General features: G+C 41.8%; 1 protein-coding gene across 2 annotated transcripts in view; it reads left to right on the forward strand.

Annotated features, from left to right (window-relative positions):
* Nucleotides 1-16306, forward strand: part of LOC124795149 (ribosomal protein S6 kinase delta-1) — a 191715-nt gene that overhangs the window by 120264 nt on the left and 55145 nt on the right. For both annotated transcript variants that reach the window (XM_047259032.1, XM_047259033.1), the window contains exon 9: nucleotides 4697-4830. In XM_047259032.1, the coding sequence (XP_047114988.1) occupies nucleotides 4697-4830 (134 nt within the window). The remainder of the gene's footprint in view (nucleotides 1-4696; nucleotides 4831-16306) is intronic.

The following is a 16306-nucleotide window of genomic DNA, read 5'->3' on the forward strand; positions in this document are numbered from 1 at the left end:
TAACTGACTAGATTTTTAAATCTAAGATGACTAATTTCTGTGCAGAATTTGATGTACTAAAGAAACGGCCGCAAAGATTTTCAAACGGAGAAAAATTTTCACTAAACTCTCATTCAGAACATCCTCTATCATTTGGTTCTTGTTGATCATTATCAAAGAAAGCAGCAGCGTAAGTAACAACAAATAGCAGTCTCTTGCCATTGTTTCGCTACTGAGACGATTGCTCTCTCTCTCTCTTTTTTTACTGTAAGCGGCGGTAGCGCGCACAAAAGCGAGCCATGCCGCGAGCGGCGACAGGCCGTAAACATGCACATCAGAATGCGACAAACAATTCATGACACAGTACAGTAACGCATTTTCAACTTAGAGTGACGTAAACACCTATAACAAAGAAAACGGCACTTATCAGATCAAAGCAAAATAAGGAAATCGATTCAAACCAGACGAAGCATGTGAAAAAGGAAGGGTACCCGTATAAATACGGACGGGGCACCTGACGCATAGCAATGGCTACCTAGTATAGCTTAACTGCTAAGCTTACAACTCGAACCGAACTATTGTAGCTGTATCGTCATTCATTCGACCTAAATTGTGTCTCATATTACAATGGATCAACTTTGTTTCGATTTGGAGGTGCGGCCTAAAGCTTTTCTCGTCATTCATTCGACCTAAATTGTGTCTCATATTACAATGGATCAACTTTGTTTCGATTTGGAGGTGCGGCCTAAAGCTTTTCTCTCCCCTTGAATTTCGAGTCTCAAATTTCAGGTGCGGCTTAGATTCGGGAAATTTTTTTTCCTTTATTTCGAGTATCATTTTTCAGGTGCGGCTTAGATTCGAGTGCGGCTTAGATTCGAGGAAATACGGTACATAATAAATCAGTATTGTTTTTAAATACAATTATATTAAATGATAAATGTGTTTTTCTGTACATTTTTACATATGTCTTTCAAGATTCATAAAAGTCTTAATTCATTGCACTGTTCATAATTCCATGTGAATAAATATTATTCTCCTCAGGGCAAGCATTACATTTTGTTTATAGTAATCTCTGTCCTCAGTAATAATAGGCATGGTATGAGGACTGAAAGAAATATATATTAGGGCATGATTTTTCCAGGTTATTTTTTTTCCCTTCAAAAGTTGATAAATTTGTGTAATAATTGCTGGTGTCATTTATTTTGCCTTTTAGAGTTCCATACCTCAGTCTGTAAAAATGGAAATCTTATAGAATTGCTTTATTCTTTGCCTGTCCAACTACTAAGAATCCTTTTTCTCAGGACTGTAGATGTACCAAGTCCTAATTTGTGTCACATCTGGTCTGTTAGGACCTTGGTGCTGTGACAAATACATCCAAAAGATATGACCATTTATGTCATATATTTTGGTACATGCAAACAAACCCATCAAAACATATAGAACATATAGGGTGGTTCCTGTTGACCTAGAATCATGAAATTTGGAAAGGAGGATGTTTCATGGTACAAGTAAAGGAAAAAATCTGGAAAGTGTTATTTTGTAATGATATTACATGAAATATATATATTTTGTCGTCATTTTTATCTGACGTCAGACTTGAAATTAAAATGGTCAGTAATTCTACATTCAGGTTAGTCTGCCATTGTTTGTTTCTTTTACAGCTTGAAACGTCACATTACATGCAGCAATCACTCCATAGTACCTGATGGTGGATAAATTCTGAAACATGTCATTTGAGCAGTAAAGTCTTTCATTGCCTGGTGTTTGACTTTTCGTTGTGATCCAGTCAGCCTCAATGCACAGCTACAGATTATTATAATAATGGCCACCTGTCTGCTGCATGACATTATGTCACACTTGTATTACTGAAATTAAAACATTCTCATCTTGGAATCCCTGAGATGAATATCTTACCAGTATCCATGTTGATAACAGGCAAAAATGGTAGAGATTCTTGATTGCTGTAGTGGATGAATGAGTTTGCATGAAACCCTCAAAGCGCTAGTCCTACCCGCACCTGGCCAATTTTTTTTTCCTTGTAACTTTTAGTTTTATTTGCAATCTATTTTTTAAATTTGTTGTAGTTATAATTATATGCCTGCATTGTTGCACAATGTGTATTTTTGCATAAATTATTATGTATTGCATATTTTATTTTACAGTTTTTAACTTAATTGAGAACACAGTAGTAATGATAATAATGACAATAATAATAATAATAATAATAATAATGGAAATGGAAATACAGTGACATAATATAATTGTAACAATGACAACTATTTTAACATAATTGTTTAACTTATATCATTATTATCTGTACTACATACAATAATAAATGAATAGCTGTGCTACAAAAAGTATTACATGGTATAGTTCAATGTTATTGTCAAGTTTTCTCTCATATCTGTCCATTATTTATCTAGGACATCTTTGTAACACTCCTTTGCATCATCTGGAATTTCAGAATACTTTAGGAAGGCACACACATCTTTCTCCTTTCCTTTGCTAACTGTATTTTATTTTAATAGAGGAATATCCAGGATGGAATGTAACAATATTATGAAAACAAGAGTTGCTACTCACCATATAGCAGAGATGCTGAGTTGCAAATATGCACAGCAAAAAGACTGCCACAAATAAAGCTTTTGGCCCATAAGGCTTTTGGCAAACACGCACGCACATGCGCACACATGCGCGTGCGCCCACACACACACACACACACACACACACACACACACACACGAGACTTCAATAATACATAATTTGAGCTGCATGGGATAGTTTAAAACAACAGAATTTGATAAAAGCCTGAAAAATTTTGAGTATGTCATAAAGTTTGCAAAGTCTAATTAAAATGACAGACACAATTATACACTAATCAGCGATAACATTACGACCACTGACCTACCATCAATATAAACCTCTCCAGGTGATACCAGCATCCCCCGTCAAGGAGTGACAGCTGCATGGTGCGTGCTACCTGTATGTGTAATGGGGAAGGTGTGCAATCTATCAGAGTTTGACTGAGGGCATATTGTGATGGCCCAGAGGCTCAGCACAAGCATTTTGGATATTGCACGACTTATTGGATGTTCGAGGAGTGCTGTGGTTAGTGTCTTCAACACACTGTGAAACCATGTTCAGACATTGTGGGGCTGGGTGGCCACTCCTCATTACAGATGTCGTATGTTGCAGTCTGGGCAAACTAGTAAAACCTGACAGGCGATGAACTGTGGCAGAACTGATATCAGATTTTAATGGTGGACAGAGTACAAGTGTGTCTGAACACACAGTGCACCAAACACTCCTAAAAGTGGGTCTACACAGTCGACGACCCATGCATGTCCCAATGTTAACATCACGACATTGGCAACTATGACTGAAATGGGCAATGGACATTGGCTCAGTTGCAGAGCATTGCATGGTCCTATGAATCCGAATACCTTCTTTGTCATGCCAGTGGGAGGGCGCGAATCTATCATCTTCCAAAAGAACAGCTTCTTTACATAAGTACTTTGGGGGCGAGAGAGGCCGGCGGTGTTTCCATTATGCTCTAGGGAACATTCACGTGGGCGTCCATGGGTTCAGTGGAGCTCATGCAAGGCATCACGATGGCCAGGGTCTATTGCACACTGGTTGCTGACCACATACACACCTTCATGATGATCATGTTTCCCAATGGCAGTGGCATTTTTCAACAAGACAATTCACCTTGTCACAAGGCCAGGAGTGTGAAACACAGTGACGATTTCCAATTGGTGTGCTGGCCTTCAACATGCCAGACCTTAACCCGCTTGAACATATCTGGGATGTGATTGAACATGGTGTCAAAGCTAATCACCTGCTTCCCAGAATTTGAGAATTAGGTGACTTGTGTGTACAGATGTGGTGCTAACTTCCTCCAGCGACCTACCAGGACATGATTGCTTCCACGCCACGATGCGTCTCCACTATTTTCTGTGCCAAAGGTGGACATACCGGCTATTAGGTAAGTGGTCCTGATGTTCTGGCTGATCAATGTGCGTCCGAAATGATCAATATGCTAAAATGAACTCAGTTGGCATGGATGTGATGAAAACAACATTCAAAAATGGATGAATGTTGACAATGCAGATCCAAGGTACCACATCATGCAGGATAGAGAAATTGTAAATCTTGTCACTGATAAAACTGACACCACCAGCGTCTCAGTAACTAGTGCTCCCGAAAATGAAGGCAAAAATATATCATCTACTTCTGAAGCATTTATCTGTTTGGATACTGCCTTGTGAAGGTGTGAAGCTCAAGAGGAAAGTGTCAAGTGTTAGATATCTGTCTTTGAAAAAAAAGTGACTTAGCTGCTCGTAAGTTGATATTCTTATTTGGACAAACCAAAATTAAGGATGTTAGGCACTAATCCTGTATGTATGTAGTGTACATGCAAAATGAATATGTATTAAATATTTTTTGTTTAATAGGCTTTGCCACATACATTCCTACTGTACATGCCTTTGTTATAATAAAAGAGTCATGATATTGTAAATGTATGTAGTTTTTATTGGTAAATTGGTAAATAAAAGTATACAGTTAGATTATCTGAATAAACTAATTTTCTTAACATTCATGTCCCCCAGTTAGTTCAGATAATCAACACCCTACTGTATTGTTATTCCATCCGGGATTTTTCGTTGTTCAGTTTTTTGCAATGAGTTTGATTACTGTGAAAATGTACTTCTAGGTTCTGCACAAGTCACCATGTCCTGCCGATCAAAACAGAAAAACAATTCTTCCTCAGAATGTACCATACATGGTAAAAATGTACCATTATATAGATACAGAGTCTGCTGTATTCCTTATACTACAGCATGCAAGGTCAGTGAAATTCATATTGTTCTTCATAAATTATAATGCAGACTCCTTTTAGCCATCCCATCCCTAATAAGTATTCTTTAATTTTATTTCCAAATTAATGTGTGTGGTAAAAGTAATGTACAAGCTCTAACATTTTTATAAATGCTCCCATACACAAAATCACTTGTGTGTTTCACAAGTCATTTCTCATAGTTCTTTCTTGGATGTGCAATAACTATAAAAACAAATATGATTTATGTGTACAATTTCCAAAAAATTATATGGAAAAGAAAAAGTAAAGGAATAATTACGGGAATTAATCTAGCAACTGCTGATCAGCTTACATAAAAATACATGTTTGGTTCATGAGTGTAGAGTGACATAGTAGTCGTAATTGCCATAAAGAATACCTTGTAAGAGTTATCTTTCAGGAGTAGAATTCTTACTGAGAAATTTAAGAGGAACAGAAATAAAGAGAAAAATTTAGATGCTGATAAACTGTGACAAGTTCCAAGTTTTCAGTGTATTGGCCGTTGGAAAGACAGTTACTGTAGCTGATAATGAGGCAGCATCATGAAAATAAATGGAGCATGCCATATAACCTCATTGGCTTCACAGGCTGTGCCATCTAGGTATAGCTTAACTGAGTTGCAACATACCTTTTGTTCATGTAATCTCCCTGGTTTCAACCTTCGCTAGACCCATTGTGCTCCTACTTCAACTTCACACATTCCTCCTGTTACCCCCATCTCACCTGCATAGTCATTTGCCTTTCTCTGTGCTCCTTTCCTTTCCTCTCTTCCCACCTCACCCCTCACCCCCCCCTTCCTCCCTCTCACCACCCCTCCTCCCCCTCACCCTCCCAGCTCCTCCAATGTTGTTCCTAACAGCACATAATCCAGTCCCCACCATGTCCCTGCACATTCCCATAGGCAGTGCTACGTCTTCCTCCATCCCCTCTCCTCCCCACCCAACACTTCTTCTGTATTCCCAGTATCCACCCCACCTGGGATCACTGCTTACACCAATGGGGCCACTGTGCCTGGAGATGACTGTGGCCACACACGTCAGTTGTGCATGTATGAATGTGTGCTCCATCATCTGATGAAGAACTTTGTCCGACAGCTATAAAATATCCAATAGTCTACTTTTCAATATTCCAGTCTGCTTTTAAACATCTCTTCTATCTAACAAGTAGCAATCTGGCTTAAGTCATATTGTTATTCCTACCAGCCTACAAGAAGGGTGGAAGCAATTAACAGTCAGTCTTAATGCCTCAATCCGAAAATGGCAGAATGGGCTATAGCCAAACTACTGAAGGAAGACAACGTTTGATTACGGCTGAATTCTCACAATGCTATAGATCAAGTAACATGGCATAAAAGCAATATGCAAAAAGTTATGGTTGAGAATTATGAATTATTTAGGAGTAAAGGGGATGACTCACCAAAAGGAAGAAGCACTGTGTCATCGAAAGGCATACAAACAAAAGTACAGAGCTTGGCTAGCTTTTGGAAGGAACTTCCTTTTTCAAGCTTCTAGGAAAAACATGCACACAAATTCACTTACATGCACATGCCTCCACCCTACCATGTGCTGAGTTGATTGTCAGCTCTTTCCTGGCCCACAGTGACTTTACTGGGATGGGATGGGATGGGGTGGGTGTGGGATGGAGAGGCAGGGAGGGGTTTGGGGGGAGGGGAGTGTCTAGTAGCTTGGGGGAGAATGGGGAGCTGTCTGTGGGCTAGATAGGGGTACAGGTAGAGGTAGAGGTGGCAGGTGGCAGACAGTTGGACATTTGATTTTGTAGACTAGGGCATGAGATAACAGCACACAACTAGCTGATGAAGGACTCAAATTGGCCAGGGGTGCTGTGGCAGGGGAAGGCTCACATGCACACGTGTGCTCACACACACACACACACACACACACACACACACACACACACACACACACACACACACACTACTGGATGGGGGGAGGGGGCAGTGAGTTACGTTATTTTTAGGCCAGAAAGGTAATGGGAGTGAAGGATGTGCTGTAAGGATAGCTCCCATCTGCGCAACTCAGAAAAGCTGGTGGTGGTGGGGAGGATCCAGATGGCAGAGGTTGTGAAGTCGCCATTGAAATCTCTCATGTTGTGCTCTGCTACATGTTGTACCTCTCTGGATGGCCAGCTTGTTTTTGGTAATGGTTTGGTAGTGGCCATTCATTCTAGTTAACAGATGGTTTATTGTCATACCAATGTTTAATGCTGTGAAGTGGTTGCAGCAGAGTTGGTATATTACGTGGCTGCTTCCACAGGTGGCCCAGGCCCTGGTGGGGTAGGATAAACCTGTGATGGGACTGAAGTAGGTGGTGCTGGGTGGGTGGATTGGGCAGGTTTTGTATCTGGGTCTTCCACAGGGGTATGATCCCTGTGGCAGGGGAATGGTGGTGGGGGGGGGGGGGGGGGGGGGTTGGTGGATGGATGAGGTAGTGGTATTGGGTGGACTGCGATGTTGTGGAAGTTGGGTGGGTGGTGGAACACCACTTTGAGACGGGTTGGAAGTATGTTGCCTAGGATGTCCCTCCTTTCAGGGCATGATGATAGACAATCAACAGCCTGACAAAGGACATGGTTCAGCAGTTCCAGTCGAGGGTGTTACTGTATGACAAGGAGGAAAGTTGTTTGTGGTTTTTTCTTAGGATGGATGTAAGAATAAGATGTTTGTGGGGAATGGGATGGGAGGTGTGTTTGTCAATTAGGTCTGGAGCATATTGCCTGTCTGTGAAGGCCTTTTGTGAGGCTTTCAGCATACTGGGTGAGGGAGTTCTCGCCACTGTCTACCACGGATGGCCAGGCTGTATGGGAGGGATATTTTGGTGAGAAAGGGGTGGCAGCTGTGAAAGTGCAGGTGAGTGATGGGTCTGTTGTGGAGCAAGATGTGAGTTGAGCCATGTGAGAGGAAGAAATCGACACCTAGGAATGTGACAAGATGGGTGGAGGAGGACCGGGTGAAGTGGATGAGAGAGAATGTGTTGATGTTGTGGAGGAATGAGGATAAGGTGTCCTGGCCTTGGGTCCTGATTATAAAGATGTCATCAATAGACCTGGACCAGAGCATGGGTTTGGGGTTTTGGGAAGCTATGAATGTTTCCTCTAGGTGGCCGATGAAGAGGATAGCATAGGAGTGTGCCTTGCAGGTACCCATGGCTATGCCACAAATATGTTTGTATACTTTCCCTTCGAAGGTGTAGCAGTTATGGATCAAGATGTAGTCAGTTAGGTTTACAAGTAATGAAGTGGTGAGTCTAGATCTGCTGGGCATTGTTAGAGGTAGTGTTCAGTCATGAAAAGGCCATATGCATAGGTTGCATCAACAGTGATGAGTAGAGATCCGGGAGGTAAGGGTCTAGGGATGGTGGAGTGCTGGTGCTGGAAGTGGTTGGTATCTTTAATGTGGAAGGCTAGGTTTTGGACAATTTGTAGGCTATGTTGATCAACAAGGGTCGAGATTCTTTTGGTGAGGACACTGTAACCAGCCACTATGGGGCACCCAGGATTGTTAGGTTGGTGGATTTTGGGGAGCTTGTAGAAGAAGGTGAGTGCATGGGCTGTTGCTGGGGTGAGTAGGAAGTTGGATTTAGGGGACGGGTTTTAAGAAGGGCTGAAGGATTTCAGCAGGGAATGGAGGTTGTGTTGGCCTTCTGGGTTGGGTTCTCTTTGGTAGAGGTTGTAGGTGGAGGTATTGGACAACTGGTGGAGGCCTTCTACCAGGTAGTGACTCTGTTTAATCACAACAGTGGTGGAACCTTTGTCTGCCAGGAGGATGATCACGTCAGGATCAGTTGTTAGGTTGTGTAGGTCAGTCTTTTCTTCTGGTGAAAGATTGTTGTTCTTGAGGAGGGACCTGAAGAAGGATGGTGAGGCCAGGTTGAAAGTTAAGAATTTGCAACATCCTAACCCATAAATACTTCACCTTCGAATCGCAGGTATAAAAGCAAATTCGTGGCACAGCCATGGGTACCTGCAAGGCATCCTCCTGTGTCTACTTCTTTGTGGCCCACCCGGAGGAAACATTCCTAGCTTCCCAAAACTCCAAAACCATGCTCTGCTTCAGGCTCATTTATGACATCTTTATAATGTGGACCCAAGGCCAGGACACCTTATCCTTATTCCTCCACAACCTCAACACCTTCTCTCCGATCCACTTCACCTGGTCCTCCTCCGCCGATCTTGCCACCTTCCTAGGTGTCAATCTCGTCTCAGATGCCTCCACTCACATCTCGCTCCACATCAAACCCATCAGTCACCTGTACTGTGACAGCTGCCACCCCTTCCTCACCAAAAAATCTCTCTCATATAGCCTGGCCATCCATGGTTGACATGTCTATAGTGACAAGAACTCCCTCGCCTGATATGCTGCAGGCCCTACAAAAGGCCTTCGCAGACAGGCAATATGCTCCAGACTTAAATCACAAACAGATCTCCCATGCCATATCCTCACATGCACCTGATTCTTATGTCCATCTTAAGAACCAACCACAAAGAAGCACCCCACTTGTCACCCAGTACCGCCCCGGACTGGAATGACTGAACCACATCCTTCATCAGGGGTTTGGTTGTCTACCATCACACACTGAAATGAGGGACATCATAACCAAGATACTTCCAATCCCTCTGAATGTGGTGTTCCACCACCCACGTAACTTCCACAACATCCTAGTCCATCCCATAACACTACCCCCCCCCCCCCCCCCCCAGTCCCCTGCCGCAGGTATCGTACTCTTCTGGAAGACCCAGATGTAAAACCTGCCCAATCCACCCACCCAGCATCACCTGCTTCAGTCCCGCCACAGACTTATCCTACCTACCCCATCAGGGGCTGGGCCACCTGTGGAAGCAGCCACACAATGTACTAACTCTGCTGCAACCACTTCATATCATTTTATATTGGTATGATAATGAGACAACTGTCAACTAGAATGAATGGCCACCACCAAATTGTTGTATTGTTGCTAAAAACAAGGTGGACCACCCAGTGGCACAACATGCAGCAGAGCACAACATTAGAGATTTCAATGGCGGCTTCACAACCCATGCCATGTGGATCCTCCCCACCACCAACAGTTTTCCTGTGCTGTGCAGATGGGAGCCATCGTTCCAGAACATCCTTCGCTCCCATAACCTTCCTGGCCTAAAAATAACATAACTCGCTGCCCTCACCCCCCCCCCCCCCCCCCAAATCCAATAGTGTGTGTGTGTGTGTGTGTGTGTGTGTGTGTGTGTGTGTGTGTGTGTGTGGGCGCGCGCCCTAATCTATGAAATGGTGTGCCCAGCTGTCAGCCACTTGTCCCTCTACCTGCACCTCTAGCTAGCCCACAGACAAGTCCCCACTCTCCCATAAGCTGCTACATGCTTCCCCTCAACCTCCTCCCTGCCTCCTGCTTCTCTCCATCCATCATCCTATCCCACCCCATACCCGCACCTCACCACGGTACACTCACTGTGGGCCAGGAAAGAGCTGGCAGTCAACTGAGCACAATGTAGGGAGACTTGAAAAAGGAGTTGCATTCCGAAAGCTAGCCAAGCTCTGTACATTTTGTTTGTGTACCTACTGACGATGCAGCAATTCTGCCTTTTCTTGAGTCACTTCCTTTATTCCTAAATAATTCGTAATGCCATAAAAACATGAAGATTCATGTGAAAGACTGTATGTACATTGTCGGAACTGAAAGCACAATGAAAAAAGTCAAAGATTTTAATATGTTCCTCAGTGAGGTCCGTCAGTCATGTCATTCAACAGTTCTTAAATGCATGAGCAGCCGTGTTCTTGGAAAAGGATTCCGTTACTGCATTTCACAGTGTTCCAATTTATATTACTTTGCACTTTGAATTGATCATTGGCTCACATTAAAAAGTAAATAAGTAGGCAGGAAGCTTTCCAGTGTTGTCATGGTTGTTCATGAACTAGACTATGCTTCTTCAGACATTTAGACAGTAAAAAATTCCTGTTTTTCCTTTTTCAATATTTTCATTTATCTGTAGGTGTAAAAAATGTTGGCATTGGTTTCACCCATGGTAATAGCTTGCTTCCCTCATCATGTTATTGCTGCATGTAATCCAAATATAAAGAAGTCACACAAATGTCAGAATTGTGTGTACCACTCTAATACGAGGGATATTTTATAAATAATGCACACTAATTTTTTTTACTTACATGTTTATTTTGTTTTCAATATCTCTTTGCAGTCCTTTAATACAGTCTCCGTGCTACTCAGTGACTGAATCCTAGCATCTGGAAGTATGTCCATATAGGACATCACTTTTGTTAATCTGTTGAAAGGCTCGAGTAATGATGGTAGAAAGATATTCCAGAGAGAGATGACAACTTCCACGCATAGGCTTTTCAACTTCGGATACAAGTCAAAGTCTGGTAGACTCATTTCCAGGATGTAAGGAGGGGTTCAACAACACTAACCAACCGTCGGTATTCGTGCAGTTTTTGGGCAACAACATTGCCAATATGCTGGCAAGCACTGTCGTGGAAAATGAGGGCCTTGTCTCGAGCAACTGAGGTCAGGTTTTGTGCACTTTTCTGCACAGGTTTTGCATGAATTTATGATAATACACTGCTGTGACATGTGCTCCACATGGGACTCTTATGTATGGTGATGATTCCTCGGTGATAATAAATGAAAATTTATCATTTGCTTGAGCTTTGATTGACTGCACATCAAAATTTTTTTAGATGTGGAGGATCTGGAACTCTCCACTCATTGGGCTGTTATTTGGACTACAGTTCAAAGTTCCTAATCCACATTTCATCAATAGTGCAATTTGACACAAGAATTCTTGACCTTCACGATTGAATTGTTGCTTGAGCAAGGCTGCAATGTGCAGGTGTTTCTGCTTGTCTACAGCAGTTAAACAGTGAGAGACTATCTCACAGAAATCAATACTGATGTTGAAGGAATTTTTGTGGCTTCCGTGAGTTCCTCATAAATTGCGCTAAGATTTCTTCAAGAGCATCTGCCACACACTCAATTCATCTGTTGACGTTTTTAGCACTGTAAACTCATGACAAAATTCACGTAATGCACTGTGGATTTCTGTCAGGTTTTTGCTGTAAAGTTTTGATCTTGATGTACGACATCTGGTCTTCAACAGTCACAGTCAAAGTGCCTGAGACCCCTGTAAGATCCATTTTTCTCTCTTGAAGAGTACACAGTGAAACAACAGACACATGCTTCTTCCTCAAGCTCCCAACTACATCATCTGACATAATTTTCAATGTTGTTGCATCAGACAGTCCACAGGAATACCAACCTGTGCATTATCTATGAAATGCCTCTCATACAAATGTGTAATTAATTAATACAGTAGGGAGGTTCAGTTAAAATGTAAATAATTTAGTACAAAGGAGGCCAGTCACCAAATAGCAGAAGCGTTGTCATTGAAAGGGCACATATGAAATAGAGGGGGAAAAAAAAGAAAAGAAAAAAAAAGAAAAAAAAAACAACCTTGCTAGGAGTTGGAACAAATCTTTTCAAGCTAGAGTGTACACACACACACACACACACACACACACACCACACTCTTACATTGTGCCCACTGAACATACAATGCTGTGGTTGCATTTCAGCCGGTACCTTGGGTGGGATGGTGGTTGTTTTGGTCGGAGTGGGTAGAGGGAGAGAGGCGGCAGGAGCAAGGGAAGGTGCTTGGGAGTGGGTAAGCAGCGGTTCTCTCCAGACCCCAAGATGTCAGACACTCAGATTGCTACCAAACATTGTATGCCAAGAGAGTATCAACCAAAACTCCAATTTAGTTTGTACTATGTGCTGCCATCCAGTAGAACAGGTGTAAACGTTAATTAAAAGTAACATCAGAACTATGGAGCACAGAAAAAGCATAACTGTGAGTACCTAATATAATAGCTTCCGTGGGGAAGTTCTTAGTGTTTTGGATCATTGTACCAAGGATCCTAGGTTCATACCCCAGTGATGACTTTTTTTTTTTACTGTGTTACACATGAAATTGTTGTATGGGACTCTTAATACTTCCACATCGGTATCTTTATTCTACTGTTCTGATTGTTCATGTTTATTCTGTGAAACTACAAATGCACTAACTGCTTCATCATGAGTGGTGTCTATTCTGTCGCACATGTCTGACAGAACACCGTACCTATCTATACAGATGTACTAACTTTCTACTTTCAACCAACAAAGCGAAAGCAGACTGCCAAAAGAAAGTTGTTGTTGTAGACTTCAGTCCAGAGACTGCTTGGATGCAGCCCTCCATGCTACTCTATCCTGTGCAAGCTTCATCATCTCCAAGTAACTACTGCAACCTACATCCCTCTGAATTGCTTAGTGTATTCATCTCTTGGTCTTCCTCTATGATTTTTACCCTCCACGCTGCCCTCCAATAATAAGTTGGTGCTCCCTTGATGCCTCGGAATATGTCTTACCAACCGACCCCTTCTACTAGTCAATTTGTGTCACGAATTCCTCTTTTCTCCAGTTCTGTTCAGCACCTCCTCATTAGTTACGTGATCTACCCATCTAATCTTCAGCATTCTTCAGTAGCACCACATTTTGAAAGCTTCTATTCTCTTCTTGTCTAAACTAGTTGTCGTCCATGTTTCACTTACATACAAGGCTACACTCCAGACAAATACTTTCAGAAAAAGACTTTCTGACACTTAAATCTATACTCGATGTTAACAAATTTTACTTCTTCAGAAATGCTTTCCTTGCCATTGCCAGTCTATTTGTACCCTGTCTACTTCGACCGAAATCAGTTATTTTGCTTCCCAAATATCAAAACTAATTTAATATTTCAAGTGTCTCATTTCCTAATCTAATTCCCTCAGCATCACCTGATTTAATTTGACTACTTTCCATTACCTTGCATTTCTTTTCTTGATGTTCATCTCATATCCTCCTTTCAAGACACTGTCCATTCCATTCAACTGTTCTTACAGGTCCTTTGCTATCTCTGACAGAATTACAATGTCACCGGCAAACCTCAAAGTTTTTATTTCTTCTCCTTGGATTTCAATTCCTACTCCAAATTTTACTTATGTTTCCTTTACTGCTTCCTCAATATACAGATTGAATAACATTGGGGATAGGCTGCAACCCTGTCTCACTCTCTTCACAATCACTGCTTCCCTTCCATGCCCCTTGACTTTTGTAACTGCAATCTGATTTCTGTACAAATTGTAAATAGCCTTTCGCTCCCTGTATTTGACCCCTGTCAACTTCAGAATTGGAAAGAGAGGACTCCAATCGACATTGTCAAAAGCCTTCTCTAAGTCTAGAGATGCTTGAAACGTAGGTTTGGCTTTCCTTAATCTGTCTTCTAAGAGCGGTCATAGGGTCAGTATTGTCTCACGTGTTCCAACATTTCTATGGAATCCAAACTGACCCTCCCCGAGGTTGGCTTCTACCAGTTTTTCCATTTGTCTGTAAAGAATTCGCATAAGTATTTTGCAGCTGTGATTTATTAAGCTGATAGTTCGGTAATTTTCACACCTGTCAACACTTGCTTTCTTTGGGATTGGAATTCTTATATTCTTCTTGAAGTCTGAGGGTATTTTGCCTGTCTCATACATGTTGCTCACAAGATGGTAGAGTTGTGTCAGGGCTGGCTCTCCCAAGGCTATCAGTAGTTCTAGTGGAATGTTGTCTACTCCCGGGGCCTTGTTTTGACTTAGGTCTTTCAGTGCTCTCTCAAACTCTTCACACAGTATCATATCTCCCATTTCATCTTCATCTGCGCCCTCTTGCATTTCCATAATATCGCCTTTAAGTACATCACCCTTGTATAGATCCTCTATATACTCCTTCCACCTTTCTGCTATCGCTTCTTTGCTTAGAAGTGGTTTTCCATATGAGCTCTTGATATTCATACGAGTGGTTCTCTTTTCTCCAAAGGTCTCTATAATTTTCCTGTAGGCAGTATCTATCTTACCCTTAGTGATATATGCCTGTGCATCTTTACATTTGTGCTCTAGCCATTCCTGCTTAGCCATTTTGCACTTCCTGTTGATCTCCTTTTTGAGATGTTTGTATTCCTTCTTGCCTGCTTCATTTACTGCATTTTTATATTTTCTCCTTTCATCAGTTAAATACAATATCTCTTCTGTTACCCAAGGATTTCTACCAGCCCTTGTCTTTTTACCTACTTAATCCTCTACTGCCTTCTTTATTTCATCTCTCAAAGCTACCCATTCTTCTTCTACTGTATTTCATTCCCCTTTTCTTGTCAATTGTTCCCTAATGCTCTCTCTGAAACTCTGTTCAACCTCTGGTTCTTTCAGTTTATCCAGGTTCCATCTCCTTAAATTCCCTCCTTTTTGCAGTTCATAACCAATAGATTGTGGTCAGAGTCCATATCTGCCACTGGAAATGTCTTACAATTTTCCTAACTCTGTCTTACCATTATATAATCAAAGAGCTTCAGTACAACCACCTCACGTTCTACCAACTCACCCACACAAGATCTACAAAACTAACACTCACAGATATGCCTTTCTTATGCTTCATAGTTCTAGTGTTACTTTTAATTAACATTTACGCATGTTCTACTGGACAACAGCACATAGTATGAACTAAATTGATGTTTTGTTTGATACTCTATCTACATACAACATTTGGTACCAATCTGAGTGTCTGACGCCTGTGGGTGTCAGATGGAGGCAGCAGGTTTGCTGTCTAGGAATGTGGGAGGAAGCGGTGACAGGTGCACAGGCAATGCACATGATGCATGCGTACTGGAGCCGGTGTGATAAGGTGCAGATGAGGGTGATGTGAGAGCATGGATTGGGAATGGGTGACAGAACAGGGGAAGAGGAAAACTATTGGATGCAGGGTTTGGGGACAGTGTGTTTTCAGAGATTGGGACCAGGAAGGTTACAGGAATGAAGAACATGCTGCAAGGATAACTACCTTCGAAGGAATGTTTCCTAAGTCTTTGAAGCAACATCCTCAGGGATTATAAACAAATCAGACCCTTCTGTTCTTCTTTACACATTTTTGTTTCTGGTTTTACATCACTGTACTTGACATTAAACTCTCTCTGTGCACAAGTCAGTTGTGACGGTGCTGTCTCCATTTAGCCATAAATGCTAATTGACAGCTGCATGATTTCCCTCTGTTGCGACCTGTTTTTATGTGACTGTACCTAATACTTTTATTGGCTGGGCTGTATTTATTAGATTTGGAAGAATAATGATAATAGTTTGATGCCAGCCATTAAATTCAGATTTTGAAAGTAATGAAGATACTGGTGCTGCTGGTGATCTGTTATATTTGCCCACACACAGAAAGTAGTATTCATAGCACATTCCTCCAGTTTGTCACTGCTTCCTCACTTTGAATACTCTTAATCCCAGTATCTGCTTCACTTCAAATGACTAATACATATTCATTGAATGCAGACATCACAAAATAGGCACAGGTTGTTATTGTAGATGAATCCAGTCAACATTGTGCAGCAACA

The sequence above is a fragment of the Schistocerca piceifrons genome, chromosome 4 (genome assembly GCF_021461385.2).
Source record: "Schistocerca piceifrons isolate TAMUIC-IGC-003096 chromosome 4, iqSchPice1.1, whole genome shotgun sequence".
NCBI lineage: Eukaryota > Metazoa > Arthropoda > Insecta > Orthoptera > Acrididae > Schistocerca > Schistocerca piceifrons.